The sequence below is a fragment of the Pristiophorus japonicus genome, chromosome 1 (assembly GCF_044704955.1).
Source record: "Pristiophorus japonicus isolate sPriJap1 chromosome 1, sPriJap1.hap1, whole genome shotgun sequence".
NCBI lineage: Eukaryota > Metazoa > Chordata > Chondrichthyes > Pristiophoridae > Pristiophorus > Pristiophorus japonicus.
Window position 1 is genome coordinate 62,445,141 of NC_091977.1, and position 21,449 is coordinate 62,466,589.

At 41.9% G+C, this 21,449-nt stretch overlaps 1 protein-coding gene across 3 annotated transcripts in view; it reads right to left on the bottom strand.

Moving 5' to 3' along the window:
- Positions 1–5,192: 5,192 nt before the first annotated feature.
- Positions 5,193–21,449, bottom strand: part of tnksa (tankyrase, TRF1-interacting ankyrin-related ADP-ribose polymerase a) — a 196,269-nt gene continuing 180,012 nt past the window's right edge. For 2 of the 3 annotated variants that reach the window (XM_070880229.1, XM_070880222.1), the window contains 4 exons: positions 19,875–19,980; positions 17,518–17,704; positions 13,213–13,369; positions 5,193–10,069 (listed from right to left, as the gene is read on the bottom strand). In XM_070880229.1, coding sequence (XP_070736330.1) covers positions 9,983–10,069; positions 13,213–13,369; positions 17,518–17,704; positions 19,875–19,980 — 537 coding nt within the window. In that variant the 3' untranslated portion in view covers positions 5,193–9,982. Of the gene's footprint in view, positions 10,070–13,212; positions 13,370–17,517; positions 17,705–19,874; positions 19,981–21,449 lie in introns of those variants that run through there. The other variant, XR_011593293.1, reaches the window with a different exon arrangement.

Below are 21,449 nucleotides of genomic sequence, written 5' to 3' on the forward strand. Positions count from 1 at the left end.
CGAGAGCTCCTCCAGGCCATTGGTGGCATAGCCAGGAACATCGCCACACAATCCGCCCGTCAAACAGCGGACATGGCAGAGCTGATTGTGGCAAACTGCCGATTCCATCGATGCCATGCGGCAATCGATGGAATTGGCATGTGGCACTGCATCCCAAGGTGTCATACCACTGATGGTGACAGCATCCGAGAGACGGGAGGAATTAATTGCTTCCGACTCTGAAGCCGGGTCTTCAGAACCCCAAGCTTTTCCAGAACCCCCACACATGGCACTGCCATTGTCACCTCAACAGCAGCAGTGACCGAGGCGCCCTGCTGCACAATGCTGTGGTCCCAACCCGGGTAGGGTAACGGGAAGAGGAAAGTGAAGATAAAGACCGGGGGGGTGGGAGTGGGGCGGCGGGGGAAGGGCGGTGGGAATGGTGGTCGCATGTAGAATTTTTGCTGGGGTGGGGGGGGGGGGGGGGTCTTTATAGTTGTTACTCAAAAATTGTTGCTGGTTGAGGGGTGTTGGTAGTTTTTACTGTTTGTTGTTTGGTTAGGCAACAGGATTGTTTGGCCTAACCATCAGCCTTAGTAAAACCGAGGTTCTCTATCAGCCTGCCCCTGGCACCACAGCACCTGCTCCCACAATCTTCATCGGCAGTACACAACTAAAGTCAGTGGACAGCTTCAAGTACCTTGGCAGCACCATATCAAGTGATGGGTCCTTGGACAAGGAGATTGATGCAAGGATCTGTAAAGCCAGCCAGGCACTTGGTCGTTTGCGCACCAAGGTGTTGAGTCACCACCACATCCGACTGTCAACTAAACTGTTGGTGTATAGAGCAGTCGTTCTCTCATCTCTCCTTTATGGATGTGAGACCTGGACACCCTACAGGCGTCATATCACAAAGTTGGAAGCTTTCCACATGCGCAGTCTCAGATCTATACACCACATACGCTGGCAAGACCGGGTGTCAAACTTTGAGGTTCTGGAGAGAGCACAATCAACTAGCATCGAGGTGATGATCATGTGAGCCCAGTTCTGGTGGGCTGGACATGTCATCTGCATGGATGAGTCAAGGATCCCTCGTCAGCTTCTTCACGGCAAGCTCTGTGAAGGCCGAAGACACCAGGGGCGCCCCCCACAAGCACTACAAAGATTTGCATCAAGATTAATCTCCAGTACTGTGGCATCCGACCAAAGGACCTCGAGAATACAGCAGCTAATAAAATCCAGTGGCGAACCCTCACGAGGACTGCCTGCCAGGCCTTCGAAGAAAGCCGATGTCAATGCCTGCGGGACACTAGAGTTAGATGACATCAGGTGGCAGTACTGTCAGCATCAGGCACATCGAACTTCCCTTGTCCGACGTGCAAGAGACTATGTGTATCCAGAATTGGCCTATACAGCCACTTGAAGACACATGCCATTGATGATTAGCACAACAACGTCTTTGTTGGATGCGACAGACTACCAATATATGTTTGGTTTGTTATAGTTCTAAGAAAACAAAAATTATTTATTTTATTTTAAATCTTAAAAACTTGTTCAAAATTTCAAATGTTATTGAAAAAAAAGTTATTCAACTGAATCATTCTTGTGCAGTCTCACTCACTTTTAGAAAGTGAGGGGTAACAATCATTGTCAGCGTTGCATACAATGGCCAAGCAAGGGTGAAACATAACTTTCACCATTTAAGCAAAGCGTTCATTTATGACATGCTGACGTAGCAGTTTTGCAGTTACTAAGGCACCACGAGGCTTCCCCTGCGATGGTGGGGGGTTGGGGGGGGGCAGGGGCGTGGTGGTATGGGTTCATCGCCAGGCTCCTCGACGTCCTCATCCCCTCTCCCCTGAAGTAGTCCTACAGTCCCATGTGGCAATTCCTGTCCCTTCATCATGGCGCAGTTGTGCAACATGCAACACACCACAATGAACTCAGTGACCTGCTTAGGGTGGTATTGCAGGTTACCTTCAGCACTCCAATTCTCTTCTCAATGATATTGTGTGTGGCTATATGGCTTTTGTTGTAGTGTTTCTCGGCTTCTGTCTGAGGCTTCCGGAGGCAGGTCATGAGCCAGGTGGCTCTTAAACAGGTCAGAGAAAGTGCTTTCACGCAAGATGTGCGCATCATGGATGCTCCCTGGAAAATTGGAATTTACTGCCTTTAAAGGTGCCCGCTGGGCGTTGTGCGTACAGTCTATAGGGAAGTTTGCTATTCTTGAAAAACCCAAAGGCCTCTCACTCTGTGCCTCCCTGGTCATTGTGAAGTTTATAAAGTCCATCCTGCGTGCGTAAAGTGCTTCAGTCACCTGGCGAATGCAGTGATGTGTGGCGTGCTGAGAGATGCAGCATATGTCGCCAGCTGATGCCTGAAAGGAGCCCGATGCATAGAAGTACCGCAGTAACCTTAACCTCAATGGTCAGTGCGGTCCTGATGGTGCTGGTAGGCTGCAGGTCTCCCTTAAGCAGCTGGCATATCTCACTGATGACCTCTTTTCGGAAGCGCAGCCTTCTAGCGTACTGTGTATCGGACAGGTGCAGATATGAACGCTGCTCCCTGCAAATTTGTTGGGAGTAAGGCCTCCTTCTCCTCAGAAGTCTGCGACCACTTTGATTGAAGAGCATTATGTGCCCAATGAATCTTCTTCCAGCTCTATTCCGCAGTATGCAAGTAGTTAGCAATATTGGCACAGAAATTACAGCCCCATTCCTTTTAATGTCGTAAAATATCCTCAAAATTTTTCAAATGTCCTCAAACAACCACAAATGTACTTTAAATTGACCACTATGTGCTCAGATAATCTTCAATTTATTCAAACACCCGTAAAAACTCCTAACAAATAACTTTTATGCTCCCACCAACTTCAAACAGCCTTTCCTCAAGTTCCTCCGATTTAAAAAATGCCGTCCATACCACTGGGTTAAGGTCAGGTAAGTGATGCGTTTTCTGGGTGGTAAAAATGGGTGATTTGCTGAATTTACCGCCGGCAGTATTTTTGGGTGGTTCATGAGAAATGATGTCAGAATCAATAAGAAAAATGTGCGGGCGGTATCATTTACCACCAGCAGTTAATTGACAATCGAATTTACCGCCGGCGATAAATGGGCGGTAATTTCCACTTTGAACGTCATTTGGACGGTAAACTGTTTCCCAGCGGTAATTGGGCGGTATGTTGCTGAATTTCCGGCCCTAGAAATTTATTGTATAGAAGGAGGCCATTTCGGCCCATCGTGTATGCGCGGCCGACCAAGAGCTATCCAGCCTAATCCCACTTTCCAGCTCTTGGTCTGTAGCCCTGTAGGTTACTGCACTTGAAGTGCATATCCAAGTATCTTTTAAATGTGGTGAGGGTTTCCGCCTCGCTTTAAGGCAGTGAGTTCCAAAGCCCCGCCACCCTCTGGTTGAAGACATTTCTCCTCCTCTAAACCTCCCCAAATGACTTTAATTCGATGCCCCCTGGTTGTTGACCCCTCTGCTAAGGAAAACAGGTCCTTCCTATCCACTCTCTCCAGGCCCCTCATAATTTTATACACTTCAGCCTCCTCTGTTCCAAAGAAAATAGACCCAGCATTTCCAATTTTTCCTCAGCCAAAATTCTCCAGTCCAGGCAACATTCTTGTAAATCTCCTCTGCACCCTTTCCTTTCCTTTAATGTGGTGACCAGAACTGCCGCAGTACTCCAGCTGCGATCTAACCAGTGTTTTATACAGTTCAAGCATAACTTCCTTGCTCTTGTATTCCATGCCTCGACTAATAAAGGCAAGTATTCCATATGCCTTCTTAACCATCTTATCTACCTGGTCTGCTACCTTCAGGGATCTGTGGACCTGCACTCCAAGGTCCCTTTGTTCTTCTACACTTTTCAGTGTCGTACCATTTAATATGTATTCGCTTGCCTTGTTAGACCTCCCCAAATGCATTACTTCACAATTATCCGGATTGAATTCCATTTACCACTGTTCTGTCCACCTAACCAGTTCATTGATATCTTCCTGCAGTCCACAGCTTTCTTCATTGTCAACCACGCAGCCTATTTTAGTGTAATCTGCAAACTTCTTAATCCAACCCCCAACATTCAAGTCCAAATCATTGAAATATACCACAAAAAGCAAGGGATCCAGCACTGAGCCCTGTGGATACAGCCTTTCAGTCACAAAAACACCCATCAACCATTATCCTTTGCTTCCTGCTTCTGAGCCAATTTTGGATCCAACTTGCCACTTTGCCCTGGATCCCATTGGCTATTACTTTTGTGACCAGTCTGCCATGTGGGACTTCATCAAAAGCTTTGCTAAAATCCATATACACTACATCAAACGCACTGCCCTCATCACCCTCCTGGTTACCTTCGCGAAAAATTCAATCAAGTTAGACATGACCTTAACAAATCCATGCTGACTGTCCTTGATTAATCCATGTCTTTCCAAATGAAGATTTATCTTGTCCCTCAGGATTTGTCCCAATAATTTTCCCACCACTGAGGTTAGGCTGACTGGCCTGTAATTACTCGGTCTATCCCTTTCTAAACAAAGGTACATTAGCAGTCCTCCAGTCCTCTGGCACCGCACCTGTAGCCAGAGAGGACTGGAAAGTGATTGCCAGAGTCTCTGCTAGTTCCTCTTTTGTTTCTTGTAACAGCCTGGAATATATTTCATCCAGGCCTGGGGATTTATCCACTTTCAAAGCGGCTAAGCCCCTTAATACTTTCTCTCTCACTATATTTATCTCGTCTAATATTTCACACTCCTCCTCCATCATTGCAAAGTCTGCCTCGCCCCTCTCTTTTTTGAAAACAGATGCAAAGTATTCATTAAGAATCATACACACATCTTCTGCCTCCATACAGATTTTCTTTATAGTCTCTAATAGGTCCTACTCTTACTCTACTTATCCTCTTGTACGTAATGTATTTATAAAACATCTTTAGGTTTTCCCTGATTTTACTTGCCAACATTCTTTCATGCTCTCTCTTTGCTTTCCTGATATCTTTTTAAAATTGCATACCTGCACTTCTTATACTCCTCTAGAGTTTCTGCAGTATTGAGTTCTTGGTATCCGTCATAAACTTCCTTAAAAAAAAATCTTACCCTTGACATCCAGGGGGCTCTAGATTTGTTAGCCCCACCATTTTTTTTTTAAAAAAGGTACTTGGTTAGAACTTGATCTCATCACGAACTGTAGGAAACAAATCTCAGGAGCAACAATTTTCATTAAGTTGGCATCACTGCAGTTTATTAACAGTTACTTCAGTACCACACACATCACAACTCAGCACATCTTTACAAGTCAAACCTTCCACACAGCTGTACACTCTGAAATCTAGCAATAATCAGAGACTTAAATGAAAGGATAGGAAAAAGAAAATCAAGATTCTAATGGAAAAAAAAAAGCTATTTATACCAATCAGGTTTACAACTCTCCCATCCTTCTTGTTGGTGTAAACATATTCACATTTCCAACATTATTTTCATTGATATTACTACCAATACATTTACAAACTAAAATACATATGTACAGTCTCCATTGTTTATACGTACAATTTCAAGCCACTGGAAAAGTAAATGGCATCTATATCTATATTAAATTACTCAACACCCATTTCAAGTGTTCTGCAAAAAACATTAGCACCTTGTATTGACAAAATGTGCATATTAAAAATACCATAATTACAAAGTAAAATACAAAACAGAAGGTCACTTGATTTATCAAGTACAATACATAATACATTCCATAACATATACTGCAAATGGTAATCTAGGGTGTAATGGTAAGAGAAAATACAACCGAATCTGTAGGAGGGGGAAGCTTAAATAACCTAAACACAACTAATGCATTGGCTTCTTTAATGAAGAAGGCAGTTAGTATGGAGAATTGTCTTATAATTAAGGATTGAAATGATTTTCTCTCCTCGAATTCTGCTGCACATCACGTTATTTAAGTGAGAAATATCAATTTACCAAAGGGAACTGATTTATTAAGGCAAGCTGTCCTTAACTGTTAACTCAGTGGTATATTGGGGTGAATTATGTCAAGATAGCATCCACAATCTTTGCATCGAACTGTCACACATCTGTTTAAAGTGTACAAATATCTCATGTCAACAATTTGGGAAGACTGGATGCGTTCGAGACTAGGTTATCATATTTAATAGTATTCAAGTGTCAAGGAAAAACTACTGAAAAAGCCCAAACTGTGCTTTAAAGGAGGATTTGCGAGGTGAAAGAAATTATATTTTTCTGTCAAAATCTTATTTAGCTCAAAACATGGATTTCGGTTGATGTAGCCTTGCTTCTCAGCTGGTAAATGGTAAGACTGTATTACCAATAATGATCTGTGCAATTGTCTTGCATATTACACCATCTGCTGTCCACTCATCGCTAATTCCTTAAAGGCAAGCAAAAATGTTGCTAGATTTGCAATCTCAATACCCCAAACCACTAAATAAAATCTGCTAAAATAACTAGAGAAATGGTTCTAAAATGTGATTATCTGTGCAAAATATAAAATTAATGGATACACGAATGCAGCATTAATGTGTATAGTTAAATACAACAGTAAAACAAATGTGCAAACAAGGTCATCGTATCAAAGCTATACTACAGTGATGTTTGCTCGAAAGCAAACCATAGGAGCAACTGTCATTCTCTGGGGATTGACACAGACTCCGTTTAAAAAATAAATCTCACAACACACCTTCAGTCATGTTGCAAGCAAGCTTTTAAAAATGATTACACCTTTTGATACAGCTTAGCGATGAGGTTTTGAAATACAATTGGTGTAGGTTCATCCCCAAAAGAGGCTGTCCATTAAGCAGGCTAAAGGCAAGTGTGGAGCCAAATGTGAATGCTTACATAATCTGAAAAAATAAAATTAAGAGTGGCGGAAAAATTGAAGTACAGAATGAAAGTGTAGCACTTTTATGGAACTTTGCATTTACTTGCAAGCACACAATTTTCAAAATACTTTGTTTCTAGCGCCAATCCACATTCACAAATTGATTACTGAATATAGCTACTTAGTTGTGAAATGGGCAGAGGTGCAGCTATTGTACTGTGTGTCAGGCGTAAAGTCTAGTTTAATGCAAGGTACTGATATGAAAAAACCTGCGTTAAGGGGAAGGATGCCATGTGAAGGTTGTCGCAAGTTTAAAAAAATCAAGCCCTCTTTCAAGATCGCATAGCTTCAATGCCACATTTCATGTTTGATCAGCACATCTATTTTTGCAGCACTTTAGTGCAATGAAGTTGCAACTCAAGTCACTTTTTCAGAAAAGAATAATTCCAGAATATCAACTTGACCTTGTGGTGTGATGGTACATTAACACTTGGAATCCTAATTTCTTAGGCAAATGCAGACCAACCATTTCAGTTTAGTATGAAAATTCTCCCAGTAAGAATGTGTTTCCAACTAACATTAGTGATGTGCTAACACGTTAGAACTGGTTACTGTGTATGCTACTAGAGCGTTGATTTTTAGAAATAAACTAGCCAACATCATTACTGTCATCTAACAGTTCATGTGACTCAAAGATAGATTTGCTACAAGTTTGCATTGAACATTAAATATGAAAGATTCTGAATTTAACTTTTTTCAAATGCACATCAGGTCAAACCACTCTATCCATCCCAAGCAGATCACCAACATAAACTTAAACAGCTTTTACACAAATAATTCCAATTTTACAAAGCTGCAGATCATCGATGATACTACTGTTCCGAAGGTGTGGACTATGTGTTACCAGCACTCACAACTAAACACAAAAGGAGGGTGATGCCATTTACAAATACACAGAATTGTCAACAGATTGCGATTGAGTTAATTATTCAAGATTGTGAATATTAAGGCAATACAATGCAAAAGAAAATCCATTTCATCTGCAATATGACACCATTCCAATGCGTATCACATCAGATGCAAGTAATTCAAACTGATTAACAAAACACACTAGTTGGAGTAGACGATGAGTATGAACAGCAAAACACACTAAAGGGAGCGGAGGGAGAGAGTCTAAATAGCAAAACATGGTAACAACTTTCAAACTACCCAAAACAGCAATAGGCTTATACACTACAAATAGCTAACATGGATAGTTAGAGGTGTATGTGGACTAACATCAACTCTGGCACATGCGGAATGGCACAGCCACGGGTGGATATACAAACCTGAACGAGACCACCACATTCTTCCCTCCCTCCCCCAAAAAACATCTAATTCATTTGATAATCTCCTTCTGAACAAACCATCCACCAGGCTCTCGTTTCCCATTATGCAGTGGGATATCAAATCTAGTTGAGTGCACAGGTAAACAGTCAGCCGGAATCAAACAATTAGCACACAACATCACAGGATCTGCTACATAACGCTCACCTGACATCGGAGATAATCTGCACACTCACAAAAAAACATACATTGCATTAATTTTCAGAAAATTATATACCACGCTCTCGGTTACCTTTTAGTTTGGCTTTAGAACTGCTGAATAAATTTCATTTTACTTCTGAAAAATTGCAATATTATTCTGCAGTGATGACATATTAAGCCTCAGGTTTAAATATATTTCAGCACAGCTTTTAGACGTTAATTTGAGAATTAATATTCTCAAAAATGATAAAATGCAGAATTACAAAGATATAATTTAATTCTGGGGTTCCAAAGACATCCATAAAGTACTCTGGTCTCACACTTGTTGGGTTTTGTCATCTGAATCATGCTCCCAGAGTAAGTTAGTCTTGCTACACACAACCATCTAAAATTCTATTCATAAAGCTAACAGAATCTCAGAATTCAGAAAGCTTTATAAAGTAAGTTGTGTTTTTTGTCATATATAAATATGCAACACTTTTCAATCGGGTTCCACCTGAAAATTTCAGGCCAGGTTTTGTTCCACATCACCATTTCAAAGAGGATAATCAACCAGTATGCAGTGCATCAGTCTGTATTCTTCTGTAACTTATTCCGTTTTGTCTGCGCTGCATATTAGCCAATGTTGGGACTACTTTTAGCAGTGCTAGGATGGCACTAGTTATCTAATAAAGAATCTTACTTTATACATATCAGCCATTAACCAGATTTTTAAGCAACAGGCAAACATTAAGTTTTTTTTCATGTGAACTATATACAAACGTCAAAAATTAAACTCGGGTCTTATGAAAGTGCAAAACTTCAATGGATACCCAAAATTGCTATCAGAACGGACAGACCAATCGTCAAAGCTGGGCAAACGAAACTGTTACTTTAACCGCCATATCCATGCAAATTACCTGTCCCATAAGAACTCCAGCTTATTTTCAACATGTGATTTAGATGTTAATCAACATGCAAATAAACAGCGTTATGTACTATTGTGAGCTATTGAGTTTTACATTGATGATCTGGAGTGAAGCTGCAGTACCACTTGTTTTGCAGAATTTTTATTTGTTGCCCCACATTAAGCAACTTAAGTCTCTTTACAAACAGACCACCCACCTTTTTGCCTTTTGTGTGGGGGCAGTATGTTTCAAGCACTGCAGTTTTGGTGAGATATACTGGCCAGCTATAAAGAGACAGCTCAGTCCCAAGCGGATTAAGACACAGACCATCTCTTCCAGGACTTGAATTAACCATGGAGGTAACCACCGCGATCAAGTTTAGAAAGAGTGCAGAGGTACTTAAAAAAAAAAGTTCTACAATGCTCCCAACCAACAATACTTCAAAAGCTCCAGTACAGTTGAAAAATGAGGCGAGAGAGAATAAGTAAAAACAGCAAATCCATTGTAGCCCAAGGCTAACGAGCATTCTTTGAAAGGGAAGGACAATTTACAACGCACAGCTATGGGGTCTTGTGGTAAAATCAACGTTTCTTTCTTGATGGGGAAAAAAAAAGAATTATAAACTGAAATACCAGTTTTATTTTTAAAGTTTCTCTCAAATAAATATTGTAACAGTCACTTAGAAAGGCATTCATCATTCAGAGCCTTGGGTGCAAGTTCACTTTGGTGCGAAGGTTTGGCTTGGACTATGACTTCTGTTCACTCGCTGTTATCTGCTGTGTCGGACTTTCTGGCTTCAAGATCTGGTATGTGATGAGGTATTCTGGATATGCCTGGGTAAATATGTGCAAGTGTTAAAATGGCTTAAATGCAAAGGACAACGAGACAGGAATACTGAACAAACAGCAACATGAAACCTGATATTTGATTAGTGGAATCTTGGGCTGTATTTCCCAAAGAATGCTTTCAAGTCTGCCAGACAAACATAATGTTTAAATATATGCCTGTAAGGATTTTTCTTTGAGGCTACATTACAATCCCAAAAAGTCCCATTATCCCTCTGCCTCCCCAGGCCACCTAACTACTGCAACAAGAAAGTGGGCGGGTATGATTATCCTTATGCGTCTCTGGAGCTGGCACCATTTTGCACACAGCAAAGCCCCACAAACAGCAGTAAGTTCAATGAGCACTTAAGTCTTATTTCTATTAACTGAGGGATAAATGCTGACTAGGGCACCAGAATTCCCAACTTTTCTTTGATTATTGCCATGAGGTTTTTAACATTCACAAAACATTTTACATCTCATCCAAAGAACAGCACTTCTGACAACGCGTCTGAAATGCCAGCCCTGATTAGGTGCCCAAGTCCTGGAGTGAACCCACAATCTCTTGACTCAGAATTTTCAGATTAGACAGATTTTTGAGCAATAAGGGAGTCAAGGTTATGAGGAGGGGGCAGGGAAGTGGAGCTGAGGCCAAGATCAGATCAACCATGATCTTACTGAATGGCGGAGCAGGCTTGAGGGGCCAAATGACCTACTCCTGCTCCTATTTCTTATGTTCTTAATTAAGAGTGCTACCGAGCTGACATTTTGTAATTGCTGGTCAGGCCCAAACGTTATTAAACTGTGGTGCCACATCAGGATTGACCGGTGTTCCAAAACAGGTAACTAATTGGGAGTACATTTTAAAATAATTGTTTAATTGAATATTTGAAAACTTGACCAAGATGGCTACTGTATAACACCTAACTCCTAAAGGGATAGCATCCATGAGAGCAATTAGGGATGGGTAATAAATGCTTGCCTTGCCAGCGACGCCCACATCCCAGGAATGAATAAAAAAAGGTGATTTTTTTTCCTTTGATTCGAAGGCAGAGTATTCGCATGTAAGTGGAGGCTGAAATAATTAGGTCGATTACACTTTCATCAATTTGTATCTCAACTGAACTAGTCAGAAAATATTCTTTAATGTTCAGCTATATACTTTACTTAAAACTTACTGCATCCTCAAAGACACTGAAGTTTAATTTCAACTTCAGCGTCACTGTACAATGACAACTGGTGAGTTTCTCATGTGATAATTAAAGCAACATTAATGTTGAGATCAAACCATTAAGGTCTGTGAAAGTATGAAGTTTTCAGTGTACCAAAACCTGGTTGGATCACAATTAAAGCACAAAACTATTACACTAAAACTCATACAATGGGCAGAGGTCAGTGTCCTACCTCAAGATAAGCAGAGGTCAAATTAAATTACCTCATGAGATAGCTATGGTCACATTAAACTACCTTACGAGATGAGTTAAAGTCACATTAAACTATCTCACGAGATGGGCTATGGTCACATTAAACGACCTCACAAGATGGGTTAAAGCAGTGATGGACAAAATATAGCCCCGGGGGCCGTATCCGTCCGCCAATTCATTCTATCCGGCCCGCTGGACGGGATAGAAATAGAAGGCGAGCCAGAGCTCGAGCTGCAAATCTGAGTGGAGTCATGGCTGCTCATCTCTGGCACTACGTCTTTTCTCTCCCAGTGCCCAGAGTGTGACGGCAGGGCGGGGGGAAAAGAGAGGTGGTTCTCATCATTGTCTTAGACCCGGGAGTGGATCCTGGAGCACAAGGACTCCTGGTAATGGCACTCAATTGTCGGTCAGGCCCTGCGAAACCTGGGGCTCCAGTATTCAGCACACTAAAAAGAGAACAGCTCACGCATCAGAGGCCCCACAGACTTGAGCCGCTCTGCCAAACAGCCACGTAGACTTTCAGTACAACATATAATCGATCGATCAAACATTTCATTCATTTAGTTGTGAAAGATTTTACTGTTTTACATGATATTGTGTGTACTTAAGATAGTATCTGATTACTATTTGAATTTATGTTTATGAATTATTGGGAGACTAGACGTGGGAGTGATGATCAACACTATGAGTTGGCCTGTTTCAAATTTACCAATTTAACACTTTGCTCTCACCAATGACTGTTAGTGGGGATATTAATTCTTGCACAATTATTCACTCATTTTAGTATTATCGCATTTAATTAGCATAGTGGAGGCATAACTAAATGGACCCGGGTATATGGAACATTGCATTCACTTTTTAATTTAAGCCCCTTTCCCCCATACCATAAACAACTTAAGTTTATTGTCATGACTGGAAGAGGGTTATAGAGATTTGTGTCATTGGCCAGTCCCAGTAATAAATAGCACTTGGAGAAGAAATGTGTATTATAATTCACATTCTGAAATGAAAGCCCGCAAACTCTATAAGCGTCTTGGCTTTTCTCAGGAGCGATAGCACGTTGACAATGAACAGGCCCAATGTGATGGCTGATAGAAATCAGTTTCGAGTCACTTAATTATTTCTTAGCGAGGTTTCAAAAGGCACCAAAGTAGCACTTTCATGTGCAATTTTTAAAGGTTGTATAAATGATTTTATCCTTGATTGTGCCTTATACCTGGTTTATAATTGCCAGTAGAAGCAGAATCGATCTCTAATTTTCCACTATAATAACGAATTTAGACCATTGCAACAAACAGACCATGCTCTTTTCAATGTGACTCGTAAACCTGTATCATGTTCATTAGCATGTTAATCAGTGTTGTTATTAAGTGTGAAAATGACAGGAAGGTTTCTTTACACAATAAATGCCATAACAAATTTTAACACAATTCATTTTGTGCGTATGTGGCCCTCAACAGCTCACCCAAACATGTTAAGTGGCCCTCCAGCCCAAATAATTGCCCACCCCTAGACTAAAGTCACATTAAACTACCACACGAGATGGGCTACGGTTACATTAAACTAATCAGGTAAATGGTTAATATATTGTTTATCAGGAAGAGCTTTCAGCTTACATGATTGTGCTGACCCATTGTTGATAATCTTCTAGTAACTGAATCTTAACATTGCATGTTTCTCATTCATTTCTAGAGTTGAAGAGTATAAAATCCCCAGATAGTTCAGTACCTGTTCTCCTCTGTAGATGACATATTCTGCGTAAGCAAGTCCATTGACACTCGGCCTCCCAATCACAGAATGATGCCCTGGTGGGGCATGAGCCATCTTCATTGCACTGAACTGCAGGAATGACTTCCCAAGTGTAACTCTACAGAAGAGCATTTGTCTGCAATCAAAATAAACATATTGCCTTGTGAACTAAACTTTACATTATCCTTCAAACTTGGGAAAATGTGAGGCAGACCAAGTTTATTAAGTCACTTGAGCATCCATGACAGATTCAGACATTATACTGCATACATTATATTCATAATGATTAAATATATGCATATCTCGATTTGATGCAAACAGAAGGTTGGGAGCCGTTATGATACAGGACTAAACGAACCCATATATACACAAAGCATATTAAAATGTAAACCAAGACATGGGGGTTCTGAAGTGGGTATTTTTAATCTAGATTGGGGGGGGGAGGGGCGAAGGGAGGGAATGATGGGGAAGAACACCACATAATATCCCAGTATCTCCTCCAAGTGTCCAGTTATCAAGTGTGTGCCTAGACTGTGAGTGCCTGCAGAGTTTGACTGGGGTGTGCATCAAAGCCGAGCCCAATCCCAACATTTGCATTCCAACAGAGATAGCAGTTAGGAGCAGGAACCCAAGCTGATGTTTCCCTTTCTCTGCAGACCAGGGATTGATCCCTTGATCTAGCTGGTTTGTCACAGCACAGAATGCAGTTATCCACAACACCAATGGAAAAGCCTTCAAGTTGACTTTGCAGAATCTGAAGTCCAATTAGTACTGTAAATAACCAGAATTCAGCAAATAAAAACAGAAACTGCTGGAAATACACAGCAGGTCAGTCAACATCTGAAAAGTAAAGGGACAGGCTAAAATTTTGGGTATAGACCAGATCGGTGATCTCCTTTATAAGGCTGATGGTGGGGACCAAGATTGCTCTTCAAGGACCTGATGAGGGTGCAGAGGAGACTTACTAGAATGGTACCAGGGATTAGGGACATCAGTTATGTGGCAAGACTAGAGAAGCTGGGATGGTACTCCAGATTTAAGTTAATTAGCAAAAGAATTATCTTAAGCAACTAGGGAGGAGATGAAGAGAATTTTTTAAAGCAGCAAGTTGTGATGATCTGGAATGCACTTCCTGAAAGGTTGGTGGAAAAAGATTCAATCGTAACCTTCAAAAGGAAATTGGATATATACTTGAAAAGGAAAAATTTGCAGGGCTATAGGGAAAGAGTAGGGAAGTGAGACTAACTGGATAACTTTCAAAGAGCCAGCACAGGCACCACAATATGAGGAGGACAAGAGAGGTTGTTTTGAGAAAAGGGAGAGTAAAAGCATAGCTGGGAGTTTTGTTGACCAGGCGAGGGGAAACCTCTGCAGAGCCAACAGGAGGATGTACCACCAATAGTAGAAGCTTTACTTTTTCCCTTTCACTGAGACGAAGAGGTCTTACTTCTGCCATTTCAATGCACTAAGTAAAATATTGAACGTAACCTGCCCCTTGACATACTGGCCCTGAAATTGCAATGTCTGCGACGGCGTACTCAGAGTACGCCGTCAAATCCCTTTGAAATGCCCTGCAACCATTGACAGGCCATCCGCGGGATCTCTGTAACAGCAATCGTTGGTACAGAGTTGGGCTATTTGCCCAGCGACTGGCCAGCAATTGCCCATGCAAGTCTTACGGTTGATGCAAGCAGACCTAGGGCCTGCATCAGCATAAGGGGATATCTAAGCCTCAAGTTAAACATTTACATATCCAAAATTATGCATACACTTGAGTTTATGCAAATTTTGGGAGTTTCAATGATGTGTAAAATTATCAAAAAATGCAATTTTTGAGTTTGATGGAATGAAAGTAATTATGATTAAAATTCTGTTAATTGTATAATTTACACGTTTTGGGATTCCATTGAATATCATTAGGGGATTCCCTTCGTAAATGATTGCAATGGAATTCTCCAACATTGGAGGACTGGGCTCACATGACTTTTCCGGTACCTTACCAAGCGGCCATTATGTATGCATGAGCTTCAACAGTGTGCAAGCGTGTTATTCAGTTTTAGGGACCATCATGGTTAAACCAGAACTGTCCTTAACATTTACAAAGGCATTTCTAGCAGGATTGCTGGGTAGCGATCAGGGAATAGGAAGCTCCCTAACCCAAGGGTGCTGAGGCCACATGTAGCAGTCCTACCACCATCCAGCTGAGATCAGCTAACTTACCACAGACTGAGGATTGCACATCGCAGTTTGCTGGGCTGAATGGTTCAGCTACTCACAAGATAAGCTCATTGTGCCATCTGGAGTGCAGACTGGCAACTCAAATAAAAACTTGGAATAGAGATGGCCATACAACTGCATTCTTCAACAATAACAACTTATATTTATATAGCACCTTTAACGTAGTAAAATGTCCCAAGGCACTTCACAGGAGCATATAAAACAAAATTTGACAACGAGCTACATAGGAGATATTAGGACAGATGATCAAAAGCTTGGTCAAAGAGGTAGGTTTTAAGGAGGGTCTTAAAGGAGGATAGAGAGGGAGAGAGACGGAGAGGTTTAGGGAGGTAATCCAGAGCTTAGGACCTTGACAGCTGAAGGCGCGGCCACCAATAAATGAACGATTTAGAGGCCAGAATTAGAGGAGTGCGGATATCTTTGAGAATTGTGGGGCTTGTTGCAAGTTAGGACATGGGCAGCAGTTTTGGATGACCACATGTTTATGGAGGGTAGAACGTGAGGCGCCGGCCAGGAGTGTGTTTGAATAATCAAGTCTAGAGGTACTAAAGGCATGGATGAGTGTTTCAGCAGCAGATGAGCCAAGGCAGAGGCAGAAGCAGTCGGGCGACGTTTCTGAGGTGGAAATAGGCAGGTTTAGTGATGGCGTGGATATGTGGATGGAAGCTCATTTTGGGGTCAAATATGATACCAAGGGTTGCAAGTAGTCTGGTTCTGCCTCAGACAGATGCCAGGGAGATTTATGAAGTCAGTGGCTAGGGAATGGAGTTTGTGGCGGGGACTGAAGACAAATGGCTTTGATCTCCCCAATATTTAATTGGGTGGAAATTTCTACTCATCCAGTACTGGATGTCGGACTAGCAGTCTGACAATTGAGAGACAATGGAAGGATTGAGAGAAGTGGTGATGAGGTAGAGCTGGGTATTGTCAGCGTACATGTGGAAACTGACGGGTGTTTTTACAGACGATGTCACGGAGAGACAGCATGTAGATGAGAAGTAGGAGGGGGCTAAGGATAGATCCTTGTGGAAAACCAGAGGTAATGGTGTGGGAGTGGGAAAAGAAGCCATCGCAGGTAATTCTCTGGCTATGATTAGACAGATAACAATAGAACCAGGCCAGTGCAGTCCCACCCAGCTGGATGAAGGTGGAGAGGCATTGGAGGAGGATAGTGTGGTCAACCGCATCAAAAGCTGCAGACAGATCAAAAAGGACGTGGAGGGAGAGTTTACCTTTGTCACAGTCACAAAGGATGTCATTTGTGCCTCATGCCTGTCTCAGAGAAAGAAAGCTACAACAGTAGAAATAGGCACTGTGCCTGTTAAATCACAGCTGTATTTAGTGCTTCACAGAGTGGGTTATAAGTTCTCTTGAATGTTGCTCTATCAGTTGATAATTCTTGATTCATTTAGTCTGCTCGACAGTGAGAGCAACTTATTGATACCAAATGCTATCTGGGGACAACACAAGGTCATAACACATGCTTAGAATGCTTTTTCTGATTCAGAATGGGTTTGCAGCCAGGATACTAAATTTTCTTGTGGATTAAGATCACACTCATACTCTTGGTACATAATAAAGGATCCTCACAAAGCATAGAACTCCCATTATTTTAACACATAGCGGGAAAGAGTTTACTACCGATGACAGAACAGGTTTAACTTGAGATTCCCAATGTATCCCTGGGACATGAAGCTCTCAAGAATTGAGAAAAAGAATGTAAGACTTGCATTTATATAGTGCCTTTCATGACCTGAGGTCATCCAAAAGTGCTTTACAACCAATTAACTATTTTTGAAGTGTAGCCTACTGTTGTTATATGGGGAAACACTGCAGCCAATTTGCACACAGCAAGGTCCCACAAACATCAATGAGATAATGATCAGATAATCTGTTTTAGTGATGTTGCTGGAGAGACACAAGGTAACGTATTAGAATATTTTCTTTTCATGAACTGAAATGCATACTGAACTATCAGTCACAATTACTCCATTTTGGATGTAAAAAAAGCTGAAACATTTTCCACAGAGGAAGCATCAACCTTACCTGTGACATATGTAACATGACCTATCCTTATGGGTTGGGCATCCAGTACCTCCACCTATGCCATAGACATACTGATTACTTTTAGAGGAATTTTCTGCAAAGTAAATCCCTGCACCAAACATCCCACCAATGTAAGCATGTCGCTCATCAAACCCTTTGTAAATGATGGCATTGATGAATGGAGAACCTAGAAAGAAAATATATAATTTAGGTTAGCTTAACATGCACACAATTACAATATAATAAACCTACTCCAAAATATTACAGTACCTATTGCAAAAAATAAAACTACAAGAATTTAAATGTTGCCTGTCCAGCAGCTAACAAACAGAATCTGCACTTGAAAGACAAATTGAATCATGATGAATCTAAATGCTTTGTCAGGGTGCGAGATGAAGTGAAATGCATTAGGACCCTTTAGCAGGAGGAAGAAGAATTAAATGCAATACTTACATCACTTTGGCCTTTTGCCATTGAAGCAACATTAGCTGCTTTTATATTAGTGTTGGATTGGTGTCAGTGAAGCCTTAGCGTCGCTGGTTCCCGTGTGATAGGCAGGAACTTCATCGTAAATCCGCCAGAATTAGAGAGAGAATATAGCCCAATGCCACTAGCATTCACCCTCAGGATTAGTCTAAACAATCATACACTTCCTAGCACAGTAAGAGATGATGATGAGCAGACCGCAAAGAAAGAAAGGACTTCGTCTAGCACATAAATATTGTGTAATGAGAAAAAAAGTCTGTAAGTAAACTGATTTAAAAGATTTGTACAGAAAGGACATCATCATCATCATCATAGGCGGCCCCTCGAACGCGGATGACTTGCTTCCACGAGTTCACAGGTGTTTCGATGAAGGACCCGATGTTCCAGTCCTGAACTCCAATTGAGGGAGTGGAAGATGCCTGTGTGTGAATTTTTTAAGGTGTGGCGACCGTTGCACACCAGCCACCACACAGGCTTGCAGAGCAGGTCTTGGTCCCGTGGCAAGGGTTAACCAGGACGACTGGAGACCTGCTCTGCTGCACGGACCTAGCGCGCACACATATCGCGGTGTGGGCTGGCCCGTGCTGCTCCTGGGTCCTCAGCTCTTCTGGGCCCTGTACCCTCATCTGTCGCACCTCCGCCACGATCTCTCGCCGCTCATCTGCCTTGACCTGCCCACTCTTCTGTACCTGGGCCCTGCCGATGTTCCTGCCCACGCTCCAAAACGGCGACCAGGGCTTTGATGACATCACCCAGTTGCCCATCTCAAAATCGGCGCACACTTGGAGCAACTCACGCTGGAGGTCGAAGTGGTACACCGCTCCAGCTCTTTTAGAGCCCGACCTGCGGAGCTGTTCTCTTATAGAACCCACTACAATCACAGCTCCCAGTACTGACGCAGCTGCATTGACTGACATGGAGGACTGCATTGATACTGTGACTGTAGCTAACTACTGTTGGCCCTGAAGCCTGGATTGTACCTTGATGACAGATGCTGATCATGCAACGTGCATCAACATTTGTTGGTACTGGCTCACCTGATTATCATTAACTCTGGGTTCCATCTCTGTGGGTGGTGCCAAAGGAGGTAGAGTCATGGCTGGAGAAAGGTTGCCTTCTCCCCCACCACTTGAACACCTGTAGAATGGGCCTCAACTGGCGCATTTGAAGGGATGGGAGTAGGGGAAGGCATACAGGCAAGTGCTCTAGATTCACACTCAGATGTCCCTTTGACCTGCAGGTGGAAGCTGATCTTGCTGAACTGGATACTAAGGTCTCCTTGCACCACAACAAGTCGAGTTTAGATACTTGGGAGGCTAAGTTACACAGCACTACTGACTTACCTGGAGGCACTATGTAAAGATAGTCACAATCTACAATTCTATATAGATTTCATAAAGCTCAAATAAACAACACAAATCCACAATCCATCTGGTTTTAGAATAAGCAGTGCTTCTTTTCATATCTTTCAATCTTTCTCTTGCCTAGGAACTGAATGTTTCGGCATAAACTGAAGATTTGGGGGGGGGGGGGGGGGGAAGGAGTTACGTGGCACTTGGACTTCATAATTGTAATTCAACCATCACAAACTAAGAAGCAGCCATCTAATTTATTTTGGATGGGGGAGGGGGCAACATAATTAGGGCCCTATCTGTTTATATTTTGCACAATATGATCTATTTTTATTAAACCTTTGTCTGACATGCAGCTCAATATGCTTGAAAGGAGAAGGAATAGTAACAGAATAGGCAAAAGGCAAAAAAAACATCAGTAACAGTGAGCAACAGATCAACACAGGCTCATAGGATGGAGACTTTGCTTTACAATGAGCATGCAAGTTATATTTCATTTTGAAGCCTCTATTAACTCACCGTGAAAGAGCATCCGTTCGTTATGATGATTATGATTTTCCTCTGCTACCTCCTTCTGTCGGTGGATGAACCGCTCCCTAAGTTTTTTGTTCACAACTTTCTGAATCTGAAAAGAATTGTAAAAACATTTTGACCAAAAGGGATTTGAACACACCATAGAATGGTTACAGCACAGTAGGAAGCCACTGGGCCCATTGAGCCCGTGCAAGCTCTCTGCAAGAGCATTTCAGCTAGTCCCACTCCCCTGCCCTTTCCCCGTAGCCCTGCAATTATTTTTACTTCAGGTACTTATCCAACTCTCTTTTGAAAGCCACGATTGAGTCTTCCTCCGCCACCCTTTCAGGCAGTGCATTCCAGATCCTAACCACTCACTGTGTAAAAAGGTTTTTCCTCTTATCGCTTTTGGTTCTTCTGTCAATCACCTTAAATCTGTGTCCTCTGGTTCTCAACCCTTCTGCCAATGGGAACACTTTCTCTCTATCTATTCTGTCTAGAGGAACTCAATTTTGAACACCTCTATCAAATCTCCTCTCAATCTTCTCTGCTTTAAGGAGAACAACGCCAGCTTCTCCAATCTAGCCACGTAACTGAAGTCTCTCATCCCTGGAACCATTCTTGTAAATCTTTTCTGCACCATCTTTAAAGCCTTCAAATCTTTCCTAAAAAGTGCAGTGCCCAGAATTGGACTAAATACTCCAGTTGAGGCCAAACCAGTGTTTTATAAAGGTGGTTCAGAACTTCCTTGCTTTTGTACTCTATACCTCTATTTATAAAGCCCAGGATCCATTATGCTTTTCAAACTGCTTTCTTAGCCTGCCTTGCCACCTTCAACGATTTGTACACATAGATCCGCAGGAGTCTCTGTTCCTGTACCCCTTTTAGGATTGTAACCTTTCGTTTATATTGCCTCGCCTTGTTCTTCCGACCAAAATGTATCACTTTGCACTTTTCTGCATTAAATTTCATCTGCCACGTGTCCGCTCATTCCACCAGCCTATGTCCTCTTGAAGTCTATCACTATCCTCCTCACTGTTCACTATACTTCTAAGTTTTGTGCCATCTGAAAAGTTTGAAATTGTGCCCCGTACACCCACGTCTAAGCCATTAATATATATATCAATCAAACCAATACCGACCCCTAGGGAACACCACTGTATCCCTTCCCAGAGTCCAAAAAACAACTGTTCACCGCTACTCTCTGTTTCTATCACTTAGCCAATTTCGTATCCATGCTGCCACTGTCCCTTTTATTCTATGGGCTTCAACTTTGCTGGCAAGCCTATTATGTGGCACTTTATCAAACGCCTTTTATAAGTCCATGTACACATCAACTGCATTGCCCTCATCAACCCTCTCTGTTACTTCATCAAAAAATTCAATCAAGTTATTTAAACACGATTTGCCTTTAACAAATCTGTGCTGGCTTTCCTTAATTAATCTACTATACTTGATCATGTGACTGTTAATTTTGTCCCGGATTATTATTTCTAAAAGCTTCCCCACCATCGAGGTTAAACTGACTGGTCTGTAGTTGCTGGGTTCATCGTTATACCCTTTTTTGAACAAGGGTGTCAC